At 40.9% G+C, this 24249-nt stretch overlaps 1 protein-coding gene across 1 annotated transcript in view; it reads left to right on the top strand.

The window, feature by feature from the left end:
• GIGYF2 (GRB10 interacting GYF protein 2) overlaps positions 1-24249 on the top strand; it is a gene marked incomplete at its 3' end in the record, with an annotated part of 181145 nt that overhangs the window by 100781 nt on the left and 56115 nt on the right. Inside the window, 6 exon segments of the mRNA XM_027769362.1 lie at positions 9361-9540; positions 14478-14695; positions 14783-14939; positions 15047-15235; positions 17863-18059; positions 19078-19237. Coding sequence (XP_027625163.1) covers positions 9361-9540; positions 14478-14695; positions 14783-14939; positions 15047-15235; positions 17863-18059; positions 19078-19237 — 1101 coding nt within the window.

A 24249-nucleotide genomic window follows, 5' to 3' on the forward strand; every position in this document is an offset into this window, starting at 1 on the left:
GCAGTTTAACCTCCTGGGTGCCACGGCTCTTGTCTCCACCAACTGGGTTGTGACAGTCGCCAGAACCATCTCCTTTTTCTTTTGATCCTGGATTTAGTGGCCGAGTGTTTCCTCTTGTACACGGTCTTCCTGGAATCCATGGAAGACTGGGAGTGGGACTAGGACAGGGTTTCGACTACAATGGGCTTCCCTCTCTTGGGCTTTTTAGCCTTGGGTTCACCCTTTTTAACTTTGCCACTGGCATCACCCTTCTTGGCTTCAGGTTTCTTCTCCTTAGTATCCTGCTTCACAGCTTTGTCACCTGCCATCTTGTATAGTGGGAAAGACTTATTTTTAATAACTTAATTTTGTTATAGTTTACCATGCTAGAAAAAATGATAATGCTGCAGCTGAGTTACGCGTCTTGCCATTGGTGCTGTTTTGCTTTAGTGTATTCGTTACAGTTTTGAAAGGCTTGTTATAAAAGTAGATGTGAACACGAGTAGTTTTTGACTAGCTCATTTATCGTTTGATTACCACCAAACTTGCAGGTTATTGCTTAGTGCCTGACAAATATTTGTGACTGATTGATTAAAAACTATTTCCCATTGATTTTCTTTTTTTTAAAATTACCAGAGGCTATATACACTTGGGGGGGTATGGGGGAGGGAGAGAGGGAGAAAGCACCTCCCAGTGGGTGTGGTCACACCATAATCTTGGACATGCAAAGAAGCCCTCCTGGTATGTTTTTAAGCCATCCCTGCTGTTTTGTGTTTGCAATCCAGATCCCTCAACCACCAGGTCCATGGAGCTGGCGCCCAATGATTTTCAATTTGTCCACATTAGGGTTTTTATTTGTTTTGTTTTGTTTTAAAGTTGTTTCTTTTTTGTCATTACAGCTACATTTTATATCAAGCCATATAATGGATGTGATGGTTTGTAAATGGATTGCCCCCTTCCTTTTTTGGGGGGGGAGAGGTTTTCGCTACAGGGCGCGTGCGCTCGCCAGACAGACAGAGAGAGACATAGAGACAGAAAGCGAGAAATCACCCCCCAGAGGGGACGGTCACGCCGCAATCCCTTCTCCATTCTCCTCTCGGGATCTGGGGCACGCACGCACACATGCCCGGTGTGAGTTTTAAGCCACCGGGTCTGGGATGCAAACCGCGGTCGACTACATGGGAATCCAGCGACATAGCCATTACGCTAACTGCTGGTTCCCTGCCCCCTTCCTTTTTAAAAAAATTTTTTTTTTATTAAGTTTTTGCTATAGGGCATGTGTACTTGCCAGAGATAGAGAGATAGAGAGAGAGAGAGAGATGAGAATTCACCTCCCCACAGGGAATGACCACACCATAGTCCCTTGTCCTCCATTCACTTTTCGGGATTTTTGGCATGCATGCATACTTCTGGTGTGTTTTTCAAGCCACTGGGTCCAGGACTGTGCTGTCAGCCTGTGGGATTCTAGCTGCCTTAACCACCATGCCACCTAGCTGGCCCTGTGTACTCTTTTTTTATTGTTTTTATTTTTATTATTTTTATTTTTATTGAATGTTTATTCCATGAGGGTGAGAAAGAGAGATAAGCACTCCAAAATAGGGTCTTCATCCTTCGCCTAGCCTTAGTCAGCCAGGATCACGGGCAGCCCAACATGCATGGGGAGTCCTTGTCACATGAGCTGGTACCTTCAGATACGGACTCAGCGTCACAGTGTGTTGTGTCACCACTACAGCCCGCCATGGCTAACCATCCCTTCTTATTCTGAGTGAGAGAGCTTGTAAGGTCCAACCCAGAGAAAGACCAGACATATGGCATATGTCTTATTTGGATACGTAAAATTTGACATTCAGTGTTGTGTGTGTGTGTACACATGCATATAGATATATGTGTGCGTATATGTATATTATATATATGTGTGGGTATATATGTATTTGTTGAACAAAAGATTAACATTTGAGTCATTCCTATGCCATTAATAGGGCATGTGATTTTTGGTTTTCCTTTGAACACAGGGTTTCGCCATGTCCTTGATCCTTGTGCTTTATCTTCCCAAGTAGCTGAGACCACTGATGTGCTGCACTGCCTCGCACAGCACCTTTGGAGTCGTGCTGTGTTATTAGCACAGCCTTGAGCTCAAGCTTCCTGACCCAGCCTCCTGAGTTGCTGGGATTGTACTGAATAGTGCTTGCCACTGCACTGCCTTTAGATCGGACTGGGAATTGAGCTCCGATCTCCCATGTGGTCTAAGCTTGCAGAGCACTGCGTCTTAGCATGCACCTCTATGGCTGAGTCAGTGGTGTGTGATTTTATATTCTCTTTTTTTCCCTTAATTGTCGGAGGGTGCATGTGCTCCCCGGAGAGGGCAAGGGAGAGGGGAGAGAGCACCTACCAGTAGAGTGTGGTCACACCACAATCTGCTCTCCTGAGTTTCTCCATCTTGTTGGGATTTTGACATGCATGTACCTGTGCTGAGTGTGGTTTTCAAGCCACCAGGCCTGAGATTTGAACTCTGGTTGGCCACATAGGAGCCAACTTCTCTTAACCACTAATCTATGGAGTTGACCCGCTTCTGTTATCTTTTTGCATCTCAATATTCTAAGCTATGAAGTGGGAAAAATATCTTCTGACATTGAAGATTGTTATAATCAGATATGAGTGTTTATCTATGACTATAACAAGTTACTCCTAAACTTGGTGGCTCAAAGCAGCAAGCATTTGTTATCTAACTTGCGGTGGGCTACAAGTCCTGGAGTAGCTCCGCTTAGCTGGGTGGTTCAGGCCCAAGCCTCTGAGGCTGCAGTCAAGGCATTAGCCATGCTGAGGTCCTCTCAAGACCCCAGTTGGGTTGGCTCTACCTCTGAGTGCATGTCTGTGGTGCAGACCTCAGTTCGTTGTCATGTGAGCTTCTCCACAAGGGCTTCCTCACCACCTGGCAGCTGGTTTTTTTTTTTTTTTTTTTTTGACAAATGTCCAAGATGGAAGCCATAGCCTTTTATTTATTTAATAAATTTATTTTATAAATAAATTCAATCACTATACATCACCACAGCTTATAAAATGAATTTTCCCAGCGTGAATACACTGCACTCAATGTTGGAAGTGGCATCTCTCTACTTTGGCTGTATTCTCTTTGTTAGGAGTGCGTCAAATAAGTTAGCCCACACTGAAGGGGAAAGGGTTACAGAAAGACCAGAAAGCGGGGATTGCTGTGCCCTGCCTGCTTAAGAAAGTAGTTAGTATTTGCTCAGCAGATAATCTCTTCCTGTCCCTACAGTATTTTATCCTTAAATAGAACGATACCTGGTAGCAACCTAACAACTACATGGGCAAACAGGATGTTGAATCTTAACGTGTAAAACGGACCATAAAGAGGATGACGAGAAGTTAAAATTTCTGCATTTTCAGATGTCATTGTTCATTTTTTTTTCACTTTTTGTATGGTTTAATGAAACGAATCAAGTTTGTTACTAAGAGAATATGTAGCTTTTATTGTTATAAACTGAAGCTATATTCATGTGTGTTCTTGATTTTCAACTACTTTACTGTGAAATTTGTGTATTATCGTCAGTTTTACGTGTTGGATGTGAGATGCTGACTGAAGAATGTACCTGCACATTTTAGCCCTTCCTCAGTCCTCCAGCTTGTTGGCTCCTGGGGACTGCTACCCGTGTCGGGTGTGTTTCAGGTCAGGCAGGCTGGGCCTGGGCTTCAGACTGTGGTCACCATGTGGGCTCTGGCGTTTCCTGAGGAGCACAGCACTACTGCATCAAAGAGTTGGGCCGAAGTATTTTTTTTAAGTACCAGTTTAGTTCAGTAGGTTTACCAGGCTCTTTGTTATTCATGTATTTATTTATTAAAAGTTTTTAATTGGCACATAATATTTGTACACATTGATGGGTGCAGTGTGATATTTCGATGTATGTATACAATGTGTAATGATCAAATCAGGGTAATTAGGGTATCCATCATAACAAACAGTTATTTCTTTGTGTTTGGAACATTCAGAGTCTTCTCTTCTAGCCAATTTGAGATACAAAATAAATTTTTAACTCTAGCCACTCTACTGTGCTGTAGAACACAATAACTTTTTCTCCTCTCACTGTAATTTACACCCATTAACCAGGTATAAATTTGGTTTTATTAATAACTGAATAGTATTCCATTGTGCATGTGTGTCACATTTCCTCCCTTCCTTCCTCCCTTCCTTCCTCCCTCCCTTCCTTCCTTCCTTCCTTCCTTCCTTCCTTCTTTTCTTTTTTTTTAAAGTTTTTGCTATAGAGCACATGTGCTTGCCAGAGTAAAACAGACACGACTCTATTTTAAAAGAACAACTTTATCTTAAAAGAACGAATCTATTTTAGAAAAACGACTTTATCTTGAAAAAGTGTCCCTATTATAAACTATTACATTTTTATGACTAAAAACTTGTCCTCTTGTTTTTTATATAAGTATAAATATAGTGATTAATGTTTTTATTGTCTTTAAAACCCCACTTTTCCTAATTACTTTAAGATCAAATCTAGTCACTGGACTTTGACCAGCGTCATAAAAGATTAAGATTTTATTGTGTTTGATAAGACACACCCTTAAAAAAATGAACCTATTTTTGTGATGTGTTTTTTAAAATAAGACCCACTCTTAAAGATGATTAATCTATAGTTTTTTACTTTTGTGATATACTTGTTTGTTTTGTTTTAAAGATCATAAAACCCTACCCCCACCCTTTTAAAACCACAGCCCTTTGTTTTTTTAACTGTCACTTCCACTCAAAAAAATGTAATTTTTTACCCTTAGAAACTCTTTTTTTTTTTTTACTCAGGGCTATGGAGTTTTGAGAGACATGAGTTGCCCCCCCGCGTGTGATGCCGGCTTAATCAATAAACTCCAATGAATTTGGCTACGTTTAGATGTCCTCTTATTTCTCCCTTAATAGACTATGACATCTAGAGGCCCCAGATACTGCACCTGGCACGTGGGTGAGCGTCCTAGGGAGAGTGGCCTTGCTTGATCTGACTGCCAACTCCCGGGAGAGTGCACTAGGGGAGGCAGCACCTGGGACTTCCCCGGGCCCCACAGCTACCTTTTGGGTTGTTGACGACTGACAAGAGACACTGAGTGCTCTTCCAAAAAATTATAGAGTTTTAATACAAGCCCTCCAGAGACATTTCTTTGGGTGTTCCTGTCCTATCCTGTCCTGTCCTGTTCTTTAGACCCTCTTAAAAGACAAACCAGTGAGTAAGGGGTTGGCAGGAGACCCCTGCTGACCTGCTGGATCACAAATGACTAGACAAGGCTGCCCCCTAAAGTCTGACCTGCTAGATCACAGGTGGCTAGGAGTCCAGGTGGCCCCTAAAGTCTGACCTGCTAGATCACAGGTGGCCGGGCAGGGCTGCCCCCTGAAGTCACACCTATTGAGAGATTGACACCAGGGTTAAAGGTGTCCCTGTCAAGGCTTGACTCCCAAAAAATTTCAAAAATTCCTCCACAGATAGCCAAATTCATGGCTCCACACAGGGTTATAAAACCCCTACTTAGGTTCCACCAGATGTACTTGGGATCGAGGGACTAAAGGTTCGACCCTTAGATAATTTTTAAAAAATCAAGGTTTAAATCCCTAAAAATTTCAAAATGAGTTTCTTCTACTTTTTCTGTTGTTTTACTTATTTTCTCCACACCCTCTTAAAAAATATTGCTTAGTTCTATCTTATTTCCCTTTCAATCTTAAGAGAACTACTCCATCTTAGAAAAATGACTCCATCTTGAAAAAGCACACCTCCATTATGAACTATTAAATTCCTTTGACTAAAAATCTGCCCTCTCCCCGTTTATGTAAGTATAACTATAGTGATTAACATTCCTATTGTCCTTAAAACCCCACTTCCCCTAATCACCTTAAGATGAGGTCCAGTCACTGGACTTTGACCAGAGCCATAAAAGATTATTAAGATTCCACTGTGTTTAATAAAGACACACCCTTAAAAAAAATCAACCTACTTCTGTGATGTGCATGTGTTTTTTTTTAATAAGACCCACCCTTAAAGATGATTAACCTACTGTTTTCTACTTTTGTGATACACTTTAGCTTGCTTTGCTTTTAAGATCATAAAACCCTACCCCCTACCCTTTGTTCTTGTAACTGCCACTTTCACCAAAAAAAATGTAATTTTTTACCTTTATAAACTCCTTTCTCCTTTCACTCAGGGCTACGTGGTTTTGAGAGACATGAGTCCCCCTATATGCCGCCGGCTTAATCAGTAAACTCCAATAAATTTGGCTATGTCTAGATGTCCTGTTATTTCTTGCTAAATAGACTAACAGAGAGAGACAGAAAGGAAGAGAGGCAAAGTGAGAAAGCACTCCCTGGGGGTATGGCCATGCCACAATCCTTTCTCCTCCATTCTCTCGGATCTTAGGCGCACATGCACATGTGGCCAGCGTGTTTTTCAGTCCGTCAGGTCCAGAACTTGAACCATGCAGTTGGCCATGTGGGGTCCAGCTGCTTTCACCTCCATGTGGCACCTGCTGGCCCCATACAGTCATCTGTTAATGGCCCTTAGATTGGCTCCATGTCTTGGCTTTTTTTTTTTTTTTGGAGAAGTTTTCGCTATAGGGCGCGTGCGCTCGCCAGACAGACAGAGACATAGAGACAGAAAGCGAGAAATCACCCCCCAGGGGGGATGGTCACGCCACAATCCCTTCTCCTCCATTCTCCTCTCGGGATCTTGGGCACGCATGCACATGCGCCCGGCGTGAGATTTAAGCCACCGGGTCCGAGATGCGAACCGCGGTCGACTACGTGGGAGTCCAGCGACATAGCCATTACGCTAACTGCTGGTTCCCCATGTCTTGGCTTTTTTGAGTGTATTGTAATAAGAACTTCTGTCTGCCTCCCTTACCCCTACTCTTTCCAGTATCTGGTAACCACAGTTCTACTCTAATTTTTTAAGATTGGCATTTGTTGTTATTTTGTTTTGCTTAAATGAAAGAGAGATAGAAAAGCACCGCCAACAGGGTTTCGTTATGCTGTGATCCTCTTTCTCAGCTTTTCAGCTTGTCAGAATCCTGGACAGGCATTACTATAATACTCAATAGTAGGATTCCTGGATCATATGGTAGTTCTATTTTTATTTTTTGAGGAACCTCTATATTGTACTCCATAATGGCTACACTAATACACATTCTCACCAACAGTGTAGAAGAGTTGCCCATTTGGGGCCAGCGCCATGTCATGGTGGCTAAGGCAGCTGGAACTCACATGGCTGACAATGTGGTTGAGTCTCAGACCTGAAGCCTTGATAAACATGCCAAGCACATCTGCCCAGAAACCTTAAAGGAAAGAAAGGTGGAGGGGAAAGGATTGTGATGTGACCAATTTCCCATGAGGGGAATGCTTTTTCCTCTCTCTGTCTTTTGTGTACCCTCTCATAAAAAGAAAGAGTTCCCCTTTCTCCATTCTCACAGCTAGATACTCTTTATCATTAACTCTTAAGATGTTGTTAGATAAAGCTTAACTTTGAATTCTGTCCAAAATAATTTGTCGTATGCTCGTTTTGTACAAGATGCTGTTGTGTACGAATTAAGTGTAACTCAGTCTCCACTTCTGAATTTAGAGTCTGTTGTAGAATGGGAAAGAGGTTGGAGTGTACAGGCCCCTGTTCAGGCAGAGTTTCTAGTAGAGGTTGGTTATATAAAAGACCATCATATAATAACAAATATTGTACAGTTAGCCCCCTCTATCTTTAGATTCTTCATCTGGGTATTTAACCAACCTCAAATTACAAATATTTGAAAAAAAATTGTTTCATCAGTACTGAACCCACACATTTTCTTGTCATTATTCCCTGAAAAATGCAGTGGAACAGTGATTTATATAGGGTTTACATTGTGTGAGGTATAAGTAACCTGGAGATGATTTCAAGTATGCAGAGGAGGTACCTAGGTTATAGATTAAATACTGCACCATTTTACATAAGGTTCTTGAGGATCTGTGGGTTTTGGTATTCAAGGGAGATCCTGGAACCAGTCTCCTTTGGATACCAAGGAGGTAACCTTTTAACTTAAAGAAAAATGCTATGCTAAAGGATTGGCAAGATACACAATGAAATGACAACAGCAGGTTATGAAATGTTATAGCACAACAGAATAAAAAAGGGCATTGCCAATGTTAAGAGTTTGTGTGTGTGTGTCTCAAAAAAAAAAAAAAAAAAAAAAAAAACCCAAAACCACTTGTTGGTAGAAATAAAAACCAAGGATGCAAACCTTGAAGTTCTTTGTTAAAGATGATGAATATGGTAATATCCCTGATTTGCTTATCATACAGAGTACGCATGCATTAAAAAACCTTACTGAGGGCCAGCAAGTGGCATAGTGACTAAGGCGCTGGACTCCCACTTGGCTTAATGCATTTTGATTCCCATACCTGCAGCTAAAATCACACTGGGCCGACATGCGTGCCCAAAATCCTAAAGGAAGAAAGGAAGAAAAGGGATTGCTGCATGGCCATTCACTCTGGGGGGCAATTTCTCACTTTCTTTCTCTGTCTCTCTTCAGTGAATGCATGCACCCTATTTCAAAAACCTAAAATAAGTAAATAAACAAATGAAATAAATATTAAAAATATCCCACAGAGGGACCAGCAGTTGGCATAATGGCTATGTTGCTGGACTCCCATGTAGTTGACCGTGGTTCTTGTCCTGGACCCGGTGGCTTAAACTCACACCAGATACATGTGCGTGCATGCCCAAGATCCCAAGAGGAGAATGGAGGAGAAGGGATTGTGGCATGACGATTCCCCCCAAGGGGTAATTTCTCGCTTTCTGTCTCTCTCTGTCTTTATGGTGAGCTCATGCACCCTATAGCAAAAACCTCTCCCCAAAAAAAAAAAAAAATCCCACAGAGATGTACAACAATTAAATGTGAATAAGAAATTATAAAATAACATGTAAAAACCAGCAAGGGTAAAAAAGCAACATGTGTAACATCAGACTGTGGTGTTATGTTTGTGTATGTTTATGAGGTATATGTGTATATATTATATCAGTGGACAGATTTTGGAAAGCTTTATAAGAGAGTGAATTCTTGTAAAGCTGGGGAGCAGGACTCTTGAGGGAGGGGATCTTGTGTATCGGGATGATTGATTTATTTTGCATTGCATGCCTTTTTTTCTTTCAGTGGGTTATTTGTATTTAGAAAATAACTACCCAGTCTGTGAACAGCTTTAATAAATATGTTTAGCAATATACGTAAATGGCCATAGTTACTATACTGATACTTCCCAAACATTGAAGGTGATACAAGTACAGAAAAGCTTGATTTTAGTTGTCGCATTTGTTTTAGAAAATTTTTGCTGACAGATACTTATATTTACTTATTTATTTATAGGGAGACCAAATTTTGAGGAAGGTGGACCAACATCAGTGGGGAGAAAGCATGAATTTATACGATCAGAAAGTGAGAACTGGCGCATCTTTAGAGAGGAACAGAATGGAGAAGATGAAGACGGAGGGTGGCGCCTCGCTGGGTCGAGAAGGGATGGAGAGAGGTGGCGGCCCCACAGCCCTGGTAAGAACGCCCTTGACACAGCGCACAAGGGGCTGAAATAAACCAGAGTCTGGTGGAAGTTGTTAGGGATTGAATGGAAAAGATAACTGGTAAACAAAAACAAAAGTCTTTATACTTCTACCTAGACTTATTGCTGCAAAAATATTTCAGCATAAAAATTCCCTATCTATTCAGCTGATTGAAAACATTTCTCTATATTTTTCTGGGGCAAATAGTGCAGTAAATAGGAAGCACCTGCCCCTCTCAACTACAAAAATGGGACAGTCTCACTCAGTTTTGACTAAGTCTTTGAATCTCTTTTTCAGCTTTCCTTAAAACTTAGAAAGGTATAGTTGTACACTTGAAATATTTACTTCCCACTCCCATAATGAATGTTTTATCTGCATAAGAAAGAATTTATTATTTTCATTGTTTTTCTCCTGAAAATGTGATTTCTGCTTATTTGAAGAATAAACTTTAAGCTCAGGTCAAAAAACATAATCACAAGTTTGTTCTTTTGTTTCTCTTAACTATAGAGAAAAGAGAGAGAATAGTAGTGATTAGTGGTTTTTTGTAAGTTCTTCTGTTTGGCTCTTAAGAATGCTTTAAACTGTTCTTCTCGGACATTAGATATGCTGGTAATTGAAGACACTGGTGCTTTGTGTTAAAGTTCATCCCCACCAGAGTGCTGATTCCATGCCTCATGATAATCAGATGTAACTGTAGTTTGAATCGTGGGGTCATGCAAAACTTAAGCATACAAAGAGTGTTTATATGCTTTATGAATTTCATGTGCATAACAATAGTTTATCAATTCTATCCAAGGAAGCTTACCTTTAATACAAGAAATTATAATGTAAGCTAAACTATTTTATCTTTTAAAACTCAAATCGAACCATAAACTTGGGTCTGAGTAAGCCTATGAACAGACATTTACAGTATTTTTGGAGTTGTAGGTAGGTAGAAACATAGTGAACTTACTCTATGGATAGAGTTGTGATGCTTTTCTATCAACCCTTCTTGGTTGTCTCTTGGGTAGGTTTTGTGTCATTGATGGGCATTATTTACCTCATAGGATCTAGGTAGTTCTAAATAGCCTGTGTCCTGGGCAACCAGATGGTACAGTTCTCTTCAAGGCATCATGGGCATTTTGTGCTGACCTTGCACGTAAGCAGAGGGTTTGTAGACTATGCTCCCAATAAGCGTTAAGTGAAGAATGGACAGGACCTGGGCTGAGCAAGAAGAGGAATTCCAGCTGGTCAAAAACAAACAAGGTGAACGTTTTGGAAGATGAACAGTGTTTTTGAGCCCAAATGTCTGATGTTGATTCTATAAAAGGGAATTAAAGAAAGTAAATTTTAGTGCTATATTTTTTTTCCCCCAAAGTTTTTTTGCCATAGAGTATGTGAACTCATTGGAGAGATAGTGAGAGGGAAAGTGAGAAATATGGCCACACCACAATCCATCCTCCTCTATTCTCTTCCCGGGCTTTTAGGCATGCGTGCATGAACACCCTATGTGTGTTTCAAGACACCAGGCTTGGGACTCAGACCATGGTGTCTATGTGAGAGTCCGGTGCCTTAACCACCATGCCACCTGCTAGTCCCAATTTTAGTGTTATCTTTTACTGTTGACCTCTACTCCCCACCCAACAACTTAGAATTTGATTATATATTATTTTTTTATCTTTTCCTAAATCTTTGTTTTCCCTAATATTTGGCCTTTATGTTATTTTTATTGCAACTTCATAAACTTTCAAACTTTATTATTCATATATCTTTTAAAATTTGCTATAGGGTGTGTGAGGTTGCTAGAGAGAGAGAGAGAGAGAGACAGAGAGAGAGAGAAAGCACCCCCCAGCTGCATGACTGTGCCATGCTCCTTACTCCTCCATTCTCCTCTTGGGATTTTGGGTATGGACACACATGTGCCCAGCATGTATCTCAAGCTGTCTGGTCTGCAACTTCACCTTCACAGTTTGCCATGTGGCATCCAGCCACCTCAGTCACTCACTGTACCTCCTGGTTGGCTGTATCTCTCTCTCTCTCCCTCTGTGTTTGTTTGTGTGTGTATTTTTTTCCTGTAGGGGGCATGTGCTTGCCAGAGAGACAGAGAAAGTAAGAAATCAACCTCTCCCCCCACCCAAGGGCATGTCATGTTCCATCCCTACCTCTCCATTCTCCTCTGACGGTCTCGAACACGTACCACGTGTGCCTGGTGTGCTTCTCAAACTGCCAGTTCCAGGACTCAAACCATACAGTTGTCCATGTGGGATCTAGCGCCTTAACCTCCATGCTACCTGCTGGCTATATATGTGTGTGTGTGTGTGTGTGTGTGTATACACATACATACATATATATGTGTGTGTGTGTGTATAGTTTAAAGACTGGGAAATATAAAGATGTACAAGTCAGTAAAAATACTGTAAATGAGGGGTTTTTTGAAATGACTTTTTTAACATAGTTATTGAAAGTTTAGTCTGATTATTGTGATTGTCATATGTTAATACTAAGCATTTCTTAGATTATAGTTAATTTTTTTTAAAGAGGTTTTTGCCTTTGGGCATGTGTGCTTGGGGTTGGGGGAAGAGTGAACAAGACAGTGACAAAGACAGGAACAGTGAAAGAGAAAGTGAGAAACCACCTCCCAGGGGGGATGACCACAGCGCAGTCTCTTCTGTTCCATTATCCTCCGGGATCTTGGGCATATATGCATGTGCACCCGGCATGAGTTTCAAGCTACCAGGTCTGGGACTCAAATTGCAGTCAGTCATGTGGGAGTCTAGTGTCATAACTGCTATGCCATTGATGACCTCTACGGTTAATTTATTTTAGCCTTTGGGTAAAATTTTAAATATATTTGGACTGATTTTATCTGAGGAAACAGTATCTAACTTCAGCTTGGATGTAAGCTCTATTAAGCAGTGGTAAATCTTTATAAGCTATAGATCTGCCTTTCCAGCAACGTTTAGTTTTATACATAAGATTGTATCGACTGTTGGTAAGACAATAACAAAATTGTGTGATAATGTGTTGTTAAAGTAGGACTCACAGCTGGGTGTGTGGGAAGGTGGGGGTATTAAGGACATGAGGTATACTCTGGGAGCTGAACGTAGGAGACTCAGTGAGAGGTAGCTCCTGTCGTGGTGTGTGCTGAGACTGCTGAGAGAGGAGCAGGCAGAGGACTCTGGGATGTGCCACACGGTCATGAAGACTCCTGTTTAGTAATAGCTCTAGGCTTGTGTTTACACAATCTGGTTGTAGAGTTGTTTAGTTCTCATAGTGTATAGAAAGTAGTGTTCATTGTAGGTAGGGCTGGAGAGTGTGACTTATCTTTTTGTAAGTCACTTATAAGATGTGAGTGACTTATAAGATGCTACCTGTATTTGACATTTTAACATTTTGCCCTGTATTTATTTCTTTTTTCTTTTTTTTTTTTTTAGAGGTTTTTCATTATAGGGCGTGTGCGCTCGCCAGACAGATAGAGACAGACAGAGAGACAGAAAGCGAGAAATCCCCCCCCCAGAGGGGATGGCCACGCCGCAATCCCTTCTCCTCCATTCTCCTCTCGGGATCTTGGGCACGCATGCACACGCACCTGGCGTGGGTTTTAAGCCACCGGGTCCAGGACGCGAGCCGCGGTCGACTACGTGGGAGTCCAGCGACAGCCATTACGCTAACTGCTGGTTCCCACCATTTTGCCTTTTATTTTTCAGTTTGATGTTTCAATAGCTGGTCCTAGCAAATTGGGTCTTGCTAGTAAGAACATTTAACTTTGGCCTCATTTCTTTTGTGTTTCTCCCACAGAGAAAGCAATCAAGGGGAGAAAATTCTAATTGATTAAAAACTGCTCTTTTTTTTTTTTCTTTAAATACCCTTTTAGACTCAGGTTTGTCAGATTTTAACAAGCATTTTCTTTTCTCTTTTAGGAAACTACCCTAAGTAGGATCTCTTAGGCAGTCTTTTTCTGTTGGAAAGTAGATGCAATAAAGGGGATGCTAGGGTGGATTTAGGAATGTCCCTGGGGGTGTTATACAGAACTTAAAAACTCTCTCGGGAGAGTTAAGAAATGAGAATAAAAGGGAAAGAAAATTGCACATGTTGTCATGGACTTGATTCTAGCTGTACTTGGCCATGGTGCAGGCTCCTCCTGCTTCCGAGTTTAGTTTCTTTTTACACTGTAAAGCTAGGATAGTGCTCCGTACAAAATCTCCGCAATCCATCAAGGCCTAATTCATGACTTTTTATTAGAAATCCAAGTTGCAAATGGGAACTTGGGATTAGGATGTCAGCGTGATGAGTTTGATATTATGAGTTGACACAGGAAGCTGGCCTTATCTGTAAGGAGTGATATTTTCATAGGAAGAAAGAAAATACTTTCAGACTCGTCAAAGGGAAGGGATAAACAATGTGGAAAGATGCCCGGTGCTAGAAGGCAGGTCTCAGAGTAGGCCACACAAGTGCTCATCCGCAGATACCTAATGCGTATTAAAAGTGTCCTTTAAATATGCTTGTTCTTTTAACGTGTTAAGAGTATATTGAGGGGCCAGTAGGTGGCATGGTGGTTAAGGCTTGGGATTTCCACATAGCTGACCACAGTTTGAGTCTCAGACCTGGGACTTACTTTCTCTCTTTTTCTTTATCTCTCTGTGTCTCTCTGATGAGCACATGTGCCCTATAGTAAATTAAAAACAAACAAATAAATAAATAAATACTTCTTTTAAAAAGTATATTGAATGGCTTAGCACTCAGTGAAGGTAGGTATAGTTGTTCTTTAGCGATGATTCATACACACTGAGCTCTGAACTTCACTAAATAGGTCTAATATTTTTCTTGGATAGCATAAGCCATTTGAATTTTCTGTCAGTTGTAATTTCCTCCCTGATTATTTTATCTGTGCCTTTCTTTTTCAAATTCTGTCATAAAACTTTTCTAAGGTTTGTATCCTCCTCACCCCAGATGGCCCTCGTTCTGCAGGCTGGCGGGAGCACATGGAACGGCGGCGAAGGTTTGAGTTCGATTTTCGAGATCGAGATGATGAACGGGGTTACCGGAGGGTGCGCTCTGGCAGTGGCAGCATAGATGACGACAGGGACAGCTTGCCTGAATGGTGCTTAGAGGATGCTGAGGAGGAGATGGGCACATTCGACTCATCTGGAGCATTCCTCTCTCTAAAAGTAAGACATTGGTTTGGAGTGTCAACACAGGCACTGACCTGATAAGCCAAATATGCTGCTGACCTCGGTTTTATTTTCCTGCCACAGAAAGTACAGAAAGAGCCTATTCCAGAAGAGCAGGAGATGGACTTCAGGCCTGTTGAGGAAGGAGAGGAGTGCTCTGATTCTGAGGGCAGCCATAACGAAGAGGCCAAAGAACCTGATAAGACGAATAAGAAAGAGGGAGAGAAAGCAGATAGAGTTGGTAAGTCCTCCTTTTGCCTTTCCTTTTCCTTTTCCTTTTTTTTTTTTTTTTTTTTGTGGCCAAGTCAGAACTTTCCTAACTTCATTTAAGATGATTTTGTTTTCCAGAAGCAAGTGAGGAAACACCACAAACCTCCTCCTCATCTGCGAGACCAGGTACTCCTTCAGACCATCAGCCTCAGGAAGCACCACAGTTTGAGAGGAAAGATGAATCAAAAACTGAGCCAATGGAAAAAGCTGAAGAGGAGAGTAGGATGGACAACAGCGTGCCAGCCACAGTGCCCAGCCGAGGGGACGGTACGTGTTTGTGTGTGCAGACGAGATAAAGTAGGCTTCTGCCGAGGCCAGGGACTACTGATTGCAAAGCATCTGTTTATGCTTCCTCGTACTGCTTCTGGTGGGCACATTACTGAAACTGATCGTTTCACTGGTAAGCCCAATCAAAGAATGCGTCCTTCGTATGTATTCATCCCCGAATTCGCCAAAACAGAGTTAGAATCCGCAGAGGTGGAGCTCTGGAGTCTTACTTCCTAGAGTGTGGTTACAGCATCACCCTGACTTTACTCTTGCATATTGGATTTGGGATCCTCTGATCGTGTAATCCTCATATCAGACAGATTCCTTTCTTTCACGTAATGACTGTATATCCAGCTGAAATCACCACACAGTGCAACGCAGTGCCATGATGTTCCAAAAAGAGAATGTGAATGAGCGGGCACAAGCCTCTTGCCTTTGTTATAGAGAAGAAGCTTAAAGCCTATCTCAGCCAGTGTTACTGTATTGGTTTAAATTGCCTATGCACCTTTTTAGGCAATATTAACATTCATTTCCATGTTTTTTTTTGGTACATACTGAAAACTGACATTGTAATGCCTGATGTTGATGGGTGAGTTGTTTTGATTCATTCGCCATGAAGAATTACAACCTTTAACATGGCCTGTGAGGCCCTGCCTGCTCTGGTTTCTGCCTCCCTCTGTGCACTTGCAGTGCTAGTCTATTCTCTTTATCTCCCCCATAGTGCTCATCAGCCTCAAAGCTGAAATGTGCCATTTTCCTTATCCTTTTTTTTTTTTTTTTTTTAAATTTGCTGTAGGTACATGTTCTTGCTGGGCAGAGATAGAGAGAGGGAGACAAAAAGGGAAAGTGAGAAACTACCTCCCAGGGAAGATGGCCACATTGCTTTCTCTTCTCCACTCTCCTTTTTGGGTTTTGGGCACACATGCACACCTGCCTGGTGTGTTTTTCATGCTAATAAGCCAGGACTCAAACCATGCATGGCCATGTGCATTCCAGCTGCCTTAACAACACACCACTGGCTGGCCTAGAAATGTGCCCTCTTTTCTTGCTTTTGGATGCCTTAACTCATACTCTTCCGTGCATCCAACCCCCTTTTCCACGCTAAGGCCCCCCCAACTTCTCTTGTTTCCTAAACAACTAACACTTTTCCTAACTTAGCATTATGATATTAAAAAGATCTGTTTATTATTTTTCTCCTGGGACAGAGGAGTTGCCCTGTGCCCTGTGAGACTCTTGGGCGATGACTACAGTGGGCAGTGCATCTAGACAGGGAGGCAGTGGCAGATGAAATTTCAGAGTAGAAATTGGCAGGTCTTATTAATTGACTGACTGTCAGGGTAGAGAAGAGAGAGCCAGATAACTGGTGCCTGAGAGAATTCCGGTGCCATTCACAGAAAAAAGAGTCGGGGTTGAGTGCATTTGGGAGAAGAGGGGATAAATCCAGTTTTGAACATTGACTCTGAGATGTAGATGTAGAATTAAGTAGAGCTGGCCAGAGAGCTGTTGTGAATGATGACAACAGATTAGGGCCAGAGAGTGAACAAAAACCACATGGACAGATGACATACGTTTGTTTGGAGTGAGTAGAAAAATGGACCAAGAACAGAACCTTGGATAAATGCTTTTTTTAGAGAGGAGGTAGAGGAGGAAGAACCAGAGGAAAATTTTCACAGGCAAAAGTAGAGCCAGGGGAGTAGAGTGCAGAGAAACTAAAGGAGAACATTTCATCTTAAAGTTGGGTTGGGAATACCATGTACTGCTGGAGACTGTGACAAGGACTAGGATGATCATTGAATTTAGACCTTTGGTATCTCTGCTTATCTTTGAGAGAGGGGCTTTAATTGGGAGGTGGAGTGGAAGTCACATTGGAGCAGGCGTGGATGGTGGCGAAGTGGAGAGAGCATGTGTGAGCTGTCTGTAAAAAAGTTTGGCAAAGAAAGAGTGAGAAGACCAGGAATTTAGAGAAGCCATCTGTAATTGAACAAACAAGGTTTCAAAGGGGGAAATTGTAATTGTATCTAATTACTTCCATCCCCCTTTTCTTCTTAGAGGCCTGCATACTGAGAGGTTAGAAATAGAAACCCAGACAGAACCTCTTTTACAGTTTTTATTCTTAATGAGAAGAACATCGTCCATTGTACAGGTAGACTCCAAGTGCTTTTCATTATCCTAAAACATGTACTATATTGAATTATACTAATTATGACTCGAAACACGTGCTTATTCAAGGTAGTCCAGGTATCTTTAATAAAGAGGTCGATGAGCTGTGGCGTGTCTCCGAGGTCATTCGGGATGCCTGGATAGCTGCCTTTTGCTGTTGGGACATGTCATGGAGACGAGGCTGACCTGTACGGGCTGTAGGGTGGGTAGATGCCCCACGATGACACAGGGAAGTGCTGCGGGAGGACCTGTTAGGGCCTTTCCTTATCTTTTGTCATTCTTTGGAGGTAATTGCGCCACTCTAGGGAGAAATCCTGCACTTCTCCATAAGAAGAGACTTCAGCGTTTCTGACAACATTCACATTTCTGGGGCCACTCAGCAGGCTGCCCAGTGTGAAAATGCAGTTAATCTTCGTAAGAGTCTCTATATTTCAAAGGATTTTCATCTGTGTAAATTTTTTCCTCAGAAATGGTTCCTGATGTCCAGCAGCCCTTGTCACAGATTCCTTCAGACACAGCCTCTCCTCTTCTCATACTTCCACCTCCTGTTCCCAGTCCCAGTCCTGCCCTGCGGCCAGTTGAAACGCCAGTCGTAGGTGCTCCCGGAATGGGCAGTGTTTCCACAGAACCAGATGATGAAGAGGGTCTCAAACATTTGGAGCAGGTAAAAATCATGTAATTCTTTTTCCTCATCTCAGATTGCCATAAAGATGAGACAGTATTAAAGGAATATTCAAATATAAAACTTTTGTATGTTAGTTTTTAAGTGCTGGAAAAGTTGTTTGGATGTTTAATATTTACTTGTATGAGTAGTTGTCTTTCAAATCATTTCATGCTCATAAGTTTCTGCTATGTAGTAGTCATTATATCAGGTTATTTTTTGCTCTTCTGAGGTTGCCCTTAGCTGTTTACTTTTCTTTTTTCTTTTTGGACATTAGTGGAATGCCAGAAATGGCGAATGTAAGCAGCTGTGGATGGTCACTGTGTCTTCAGGAGTTTTTGCCTCAAGTGTGATAGGAAAAATAGTTTAACGCTCAGAGTATTAACTTTTTTTTTTAAATATTAACATCCTAAGCATGTATAGATTTCCTTAAGATTGTGTATACCATTATTATAGAGAGAGTCCACGATAGCTTGCTTTTCTACAAGAAAATTTTTTTCCCTTTGGGACAAGATGATAGACAACAGGAAATACTGAGAAGAGGAGAAGGGGAATATAGTTAGAGTCCTAGTAAAACTTCTGAAAAGTTGTATTTAAAACCATATTAATTGAGCTGTTGTTCTGTTAGCTTCCCTGGTTTTGCAGGTTTGGTTGGTATGATTTGTAATGACCAATGGCTTATTGGTTTGAATATTACTGTTGTTAGTGTGTTGGTTAGTAGCCTGGATTTTGATCTAGACCAGTTCATGTTTTGGTTGGTTTGCTCAGTTGGTTTGCTTCATAATTCCGAGACCTGAGCACGACTTTACTGATCTGACCCTTGATTCCACTCTGTAAAATGAGAGTGTACCCATTTCATGGCATTGTTGGAAGAAGTAAATTACTACCTGCTGTATTTCTTGCATAGTATCTTATGAAAATAGATCAAGTCATCTAAAAAGGGTAGGCATTTATTATTATGTGTGCAAATATTAATTTAGAGTCATTTGCTTCCTCAGTTGTTTTTTGTCTCTGTTACTAGCAAGCTGAGAAGATGGTGGCTTATCTCCAAGACAGTGCACTAGATGATGAGAGGCTGGCATCAAAACTGCAGGAGCACAGAGCTAAAGGCACATCGATCCCCCTGATGCACGAAGCAATGCAGAAGTGGTATTATAAAGATCCTCAGGGAGAGATTCAAGGTAGGTTGATCTTTTATTTTGTATTTCATTTTTTTGTTTGTTTGTTTGTTTTTTGTTTTGGCTATAAAGCATGTACACTTGCCATGGTGTGTGTATGTGTGTGTGTGTGTATGTAAGGGGTCAGAAAGTGACGCATATGCTCTATAGAGAAGGGATGGTCATGAAATCCCTTCTCTGTTCGCCTCTTGGGATTTTGGGTGTGCATGCACATGAACCTGATGTGTTTTTCAAGCTGCTGAGTCCAGGACTCATGCTGGAGTTAGCTACGTGGGATCCAGCATCTTACCCATCATGCCACCTGCTGCCCTCCCTTTCTACTTTAAATATTAAAGAATCTGCCATTATGTAATCTCCATAGTCTCTGAGAACTGGATTTGTTTCATATCAATTTGCATAATAGCCCACAGACTTTCGTCATACATGAGGATATTATTTAAAATAATTAGAATACAGGCAGAATGTGATAACTAACTTGGCAGGGATATAAGCTGGTGCCTAAGCCTCTCTGGGCGCTGGCATCTTAGCTGGTTAAATAGGCAAGTAAGTTACTCATCTCTGTGTTTCGGTCTCTGCCAGTATTAACGGTGATGGGCAGAGTGTTGGAGGACCTTGAATGTTTTGCTCAAGTGGACTTTATAAAACCAGCAGGGAACTATTGGGTTATTGGGCAAGTTATGACACATTTTTGCACAGGAAGATGTAGAAAAGGTGCCACGACTTTCCTCACAGCCTAATACTAAGGCTCTTTGAGAAAACAATCACATCATTCGGTCTTTGGGAAAGTCCTGAGGTGTTTTTCTATGCAAAAATGCGCCATGACTTTCCCAATGACCCCAATATATTATAAATGAATCCCCTTTTAAACCTTTTTAAGTTTGTGTGATGTAAAGGTGGAGAATAGGGAGAGAATGCTGTAGAGGCTATTTTCTGCTTTTGAAATCTTGGCTTAAACCTGAAATTGATATGTTGACTGTGTCAGGGACAGTTTCCGGATAGCATTTTTACGGAGTACACTGCATGAGCCCTGTCCAGTGTTGCAACTCCACTTCTACACTCCGTCTCCTCACCCTCCTCTTTCTCCTTCATGGCATTTACTGCTCTGACATCATTGTTTGCACCACAGAAGAATGGAGAATACTTGAGAGCGGAGCTTTGTTTGTATGTGTGTGTGTTTTGATTAAATTTATTTTGAGGTAATGATAGCTTCACATGCAGTTGTAAGAAATAATATAGAGATTTCATGTGCCTTTACTCACTTTCCTCCAGTAGCAACCTCTTGTAAAACTATACACAAAGTCCCTGACCTCCAGTGGTTGGACTTAAATGATTTTTTAACTTCACAGTGGTGCAAAAGTGGTTATGTGTTCAGTAGAAATGGTACTTTGAATTTTAATATTTTCCTGGGCTAGCAGTATGCATTTATGCTACCGTTCTTTCACTCTCAATATAACCCATAAACTACCCGAGGTAGTCAGCACTGTATTATAAAATAGGCTTCGTGTTAGATGATCATGCCCAACTATAGGCTAATGTATTCTGAGCACATTTAACATATGGTAACATTCGATGTTCAGTAGTGAGTTATTATTAAATACATTTCCAGCGATAGTATCTTCAATTGATGGGGAGCTTATCAGACTGTAACACCATCGTAAGTCAAGGAACATCTTTATTTGATATCATTAGCACATTATTGACATCAGTAGGGTCAGGAGTCAGGCCATTTCCCTCAACAGCAAACCCTCATGTTGCCCTTTTCAAGCCATATGCATGTATTTCCCTTCCACCCGCACTCCCTCGCTAATCCCTGGCAACCTCTAATCTACTCTCTGTTTCTGTATTTCGTTATTTCAAGAGTGTTATATAAAGTTGAATCGGACCAAGTGTAACCTTTCGAGGTTGGCTCTTTCTCTGGAGATTTATCCAGGTTGTTACATATATCAATAGGTTGCTTTAGTACTGCATGATATGAATGTGTCATAATTTGTATAAACGTTTGCCCATTGAAAGACATCTGAGTCATTAACAGTTTTGGGCTATGATGAATAAAACTATTATAAATGTGCATTGTCAAGTTTTTGTGTGAATGTAAGTGTTTACTTCTATGGAATAAATGCCCAGGAATCCAGTTGCCGAATTCTGGTTGCATTTAAAAAAATATTTTTTTTAAAGAATCATTTTATTTTAAACTTACTTTATTTATTTATTTTAATTTTTCCAGAGAGGGACAGAGAGAGAGAAAGTGCCTGAGAATGAGAAAGCAGGCCTCCGGTTCCGGGACTCGAACTGTGGTCGGCCATGTGGGAGTCCAGTGCCCTCATCACCATGCCACCTGCTGACCCCATCATTTAAAATTTTTTTTAAAAAGTTATTTCATTTAATTTTATTCATTATTATTATTTTTCAATTTGATGAGAGAGAAAGAGAGGGAAAGTGAGGAAGCAAGTTGCCAGGTCTAGGACTTGAACTGCGGTCAAGTGGGAGTCCAGTGCCTTAACCACCATACCACCTGCTGGCCCCAACACGTTAAATTTTTAAAAGGAATTATTAACCTTTTTGGATGGCCACCGGTGTATGAGTGATCTAATTTCTCTACATCCTTACCAGCATTTGATGTTCCAGTTTTAGCCATTTTGACAAGTGTGTGGGGATAATCTCATTTGGTTTTTAATTTGCATTTTCTTAATGGCTAGTAAACATTTTTTTCCCTTCTGTGCTTACTGAGCATCCGTTTGCCCTCTTCAGTGAGATGTCTTCTAATGTCTTTTGTCCATGTTCTCATTGGATTGTTTGCTCTTTTTACTGTTACTTTCTTCAGTTTGAGAGCTTTTATTAAAATACACACAAAATAAAATTTACCATCTCTAAGTGGACTTCTCAGTGGTATTAAATTTATTACTAGTGTTAGGGGATCAGCAGGTGACTTGGTGGTTGAGATGCTGGACACTCCCACATGGCTGACCACAGTTCAAGTCCTGAACCTGGTGGCTTGCTTTCTCACATTCTCTTTCTCTCTCTTTGTCTCTCTCTGGTCAAATTAAAATGAATGAATGAATAAATAAAAATAAACAATTATTTTAAAAATATTACTAGTGTTAAACCATTGCCATCATCTATTTCCCTATATCTTTTTATCTCCCAAATTTAAACTCTATACCCATTAAACATAGTAACTCCCTATCCCGCTTGCCCTATTCCCCAGCAATAACTGTTCAGCTTTCTGTCTCTGTGTTTTGAGTATATATGTAAGAAAAAACATCCTAGATTTGTCTTTTTTGTGACTGGCTTATTTTACTTAGCATAATGGTCCCAAGGTCCATCTTTGTTGTGGTATAGGTCAGAATTTTTTCTCTCCCTCATTTTTTAAAGAAGTATTCATTTAATTTTTAAGTTTATCTCCTTCCTCCCTTCCTCCCTTCCTTCCTTCCTTTATTTTTTTCTTAATTTGATATAAGCACTCAACAGAGAGAGAGAGATAAAAAGTGAGAAAGCAAGCTTCCGGGTCTGGGACTTGAACTATAGTCATCCATGTGGGAGTCCAGTGCCTTAACTACCACACCACCTGCTGACCCTGAATTTTTTTCCTTTTAAAGACTGAATAGCAGTGTGTATATACACCACATTTTTTTTTAAAATTCATTTTATCTTTTGAAGGACACTTGGCTCATTATTGTGTTTTAGCTGTTGTGAATAATGTTGCTGTAAGCATGGACGTATAAATGCCTCTTTTTGAGGCCCTATTTTCAATTCTTTTGGGTCTGTATCCCCCATTGCTGGATATTTTGGTACTTCTGGTTATTTATTAAAAATATTTAATCCCATTTGTTTTTTTATTATTATTATTTTATTTGACTAGAGAGAGACAAAAAGAGAGAGAAAGGGAAAGTGAGAAAGCAAGCCTCCAGGTCTGGGACTCGAACTGTGGTCAGTCATGTAGGAGTGCAGCACCTTTAATCACTACACCACCTGCAGAGCTTCTGATTTTAGATTTTTTTTTTTTTTTTCCCTAGAGAGAGTATGCTTACCAGAGGGAGAGAGAAGATAAAGTCTCCCCACGGGGAATGATCACTCCTAAATTTCTTCTCTTCCATCTCTCCCTCTTTTTGAGATTTTGGGTATGCTAGCACCTTTCTCCAGATGCTGGGTCTGGGACTTGAACCATTCAGTCAGCCATGCCCATGTTTTAAATTTTTTGAGGATCCAACATATTATTACTGTTTTCCATAGTGGCTATACCATTTTACATTCCTACTGTCAGTGCACAGGGTTTCAGTTTTTCTATGTCTCGCTGAACTTATCAATTTCTTTTTTATCGTAGCCATCTTAATGGGTATGAGGTAGTATGACATTCTAGTTTCTTTCTCTTAAAAATTATTTTAAAAAAGTGAATGATAGAGCATGTGTGTATGCAAACGGGAAAGAATCAGAGTTGCCTTCCAAAGGGCTTGGTTACTGCAGTCCTTTTCTTCTAGTTCTCCAGATGGTCAGGGCCCTGGGCATGCACATGTATGCTTGGCGTGACTTTCAGGCCCACTGGGCTCGGGGCTTAAACTGTCTGGTACACTGCTGACTGCACTGTAGAAGCCGGGCCTCTGGTTTCTGGTTTTACTTCGCATTTCCCTAGCTATTAGTGATGTTGACATTCTTTTCATGTGCTTATTGACCATTCGTATATATTTTTTAGAGAAATATCTATTCAAGTCCTTTATATATATATATATATTTTTTTTTTGGTGTGTTTGTTTTTTAGGTTTTTGCTGTAGGGTGTGTGCACTCATTGGAGAGAGACAGTGAGGGGAAGCTGAGGAATCACCTCCCAGGAGGGATGACTGTCCATAATCCTTTCTCCTCCTGGGTTTTTGGGTATGCACGCACACATGCCTGACATGATTTTCAAGCCGCCAGGTCCAGGATTTGAACTGCGGCCAGCTCTGTGGGAGTCCAGTGACTTAACCACCCTACCATTGCTGGACCCCTACTTCACTTTCTTTTTCCTTTTTTTTTTTTTTTTT

Source organism: Tupaia chinensis, unplaced genomic scaffold (genome assembly GCF_000334495.1).
Source record: "Tupaia chinensis unplaced genomic scaffold, TupChi_1.0 Scaffold149383_1, whole genome shotgun sequence".
Taxonomy (NCBI): Eukaryota; Metazoa; Chordata; class Mammalia; order Scandentia; family Tupaiidae; genus Tupaia; species Tupaia belangeri.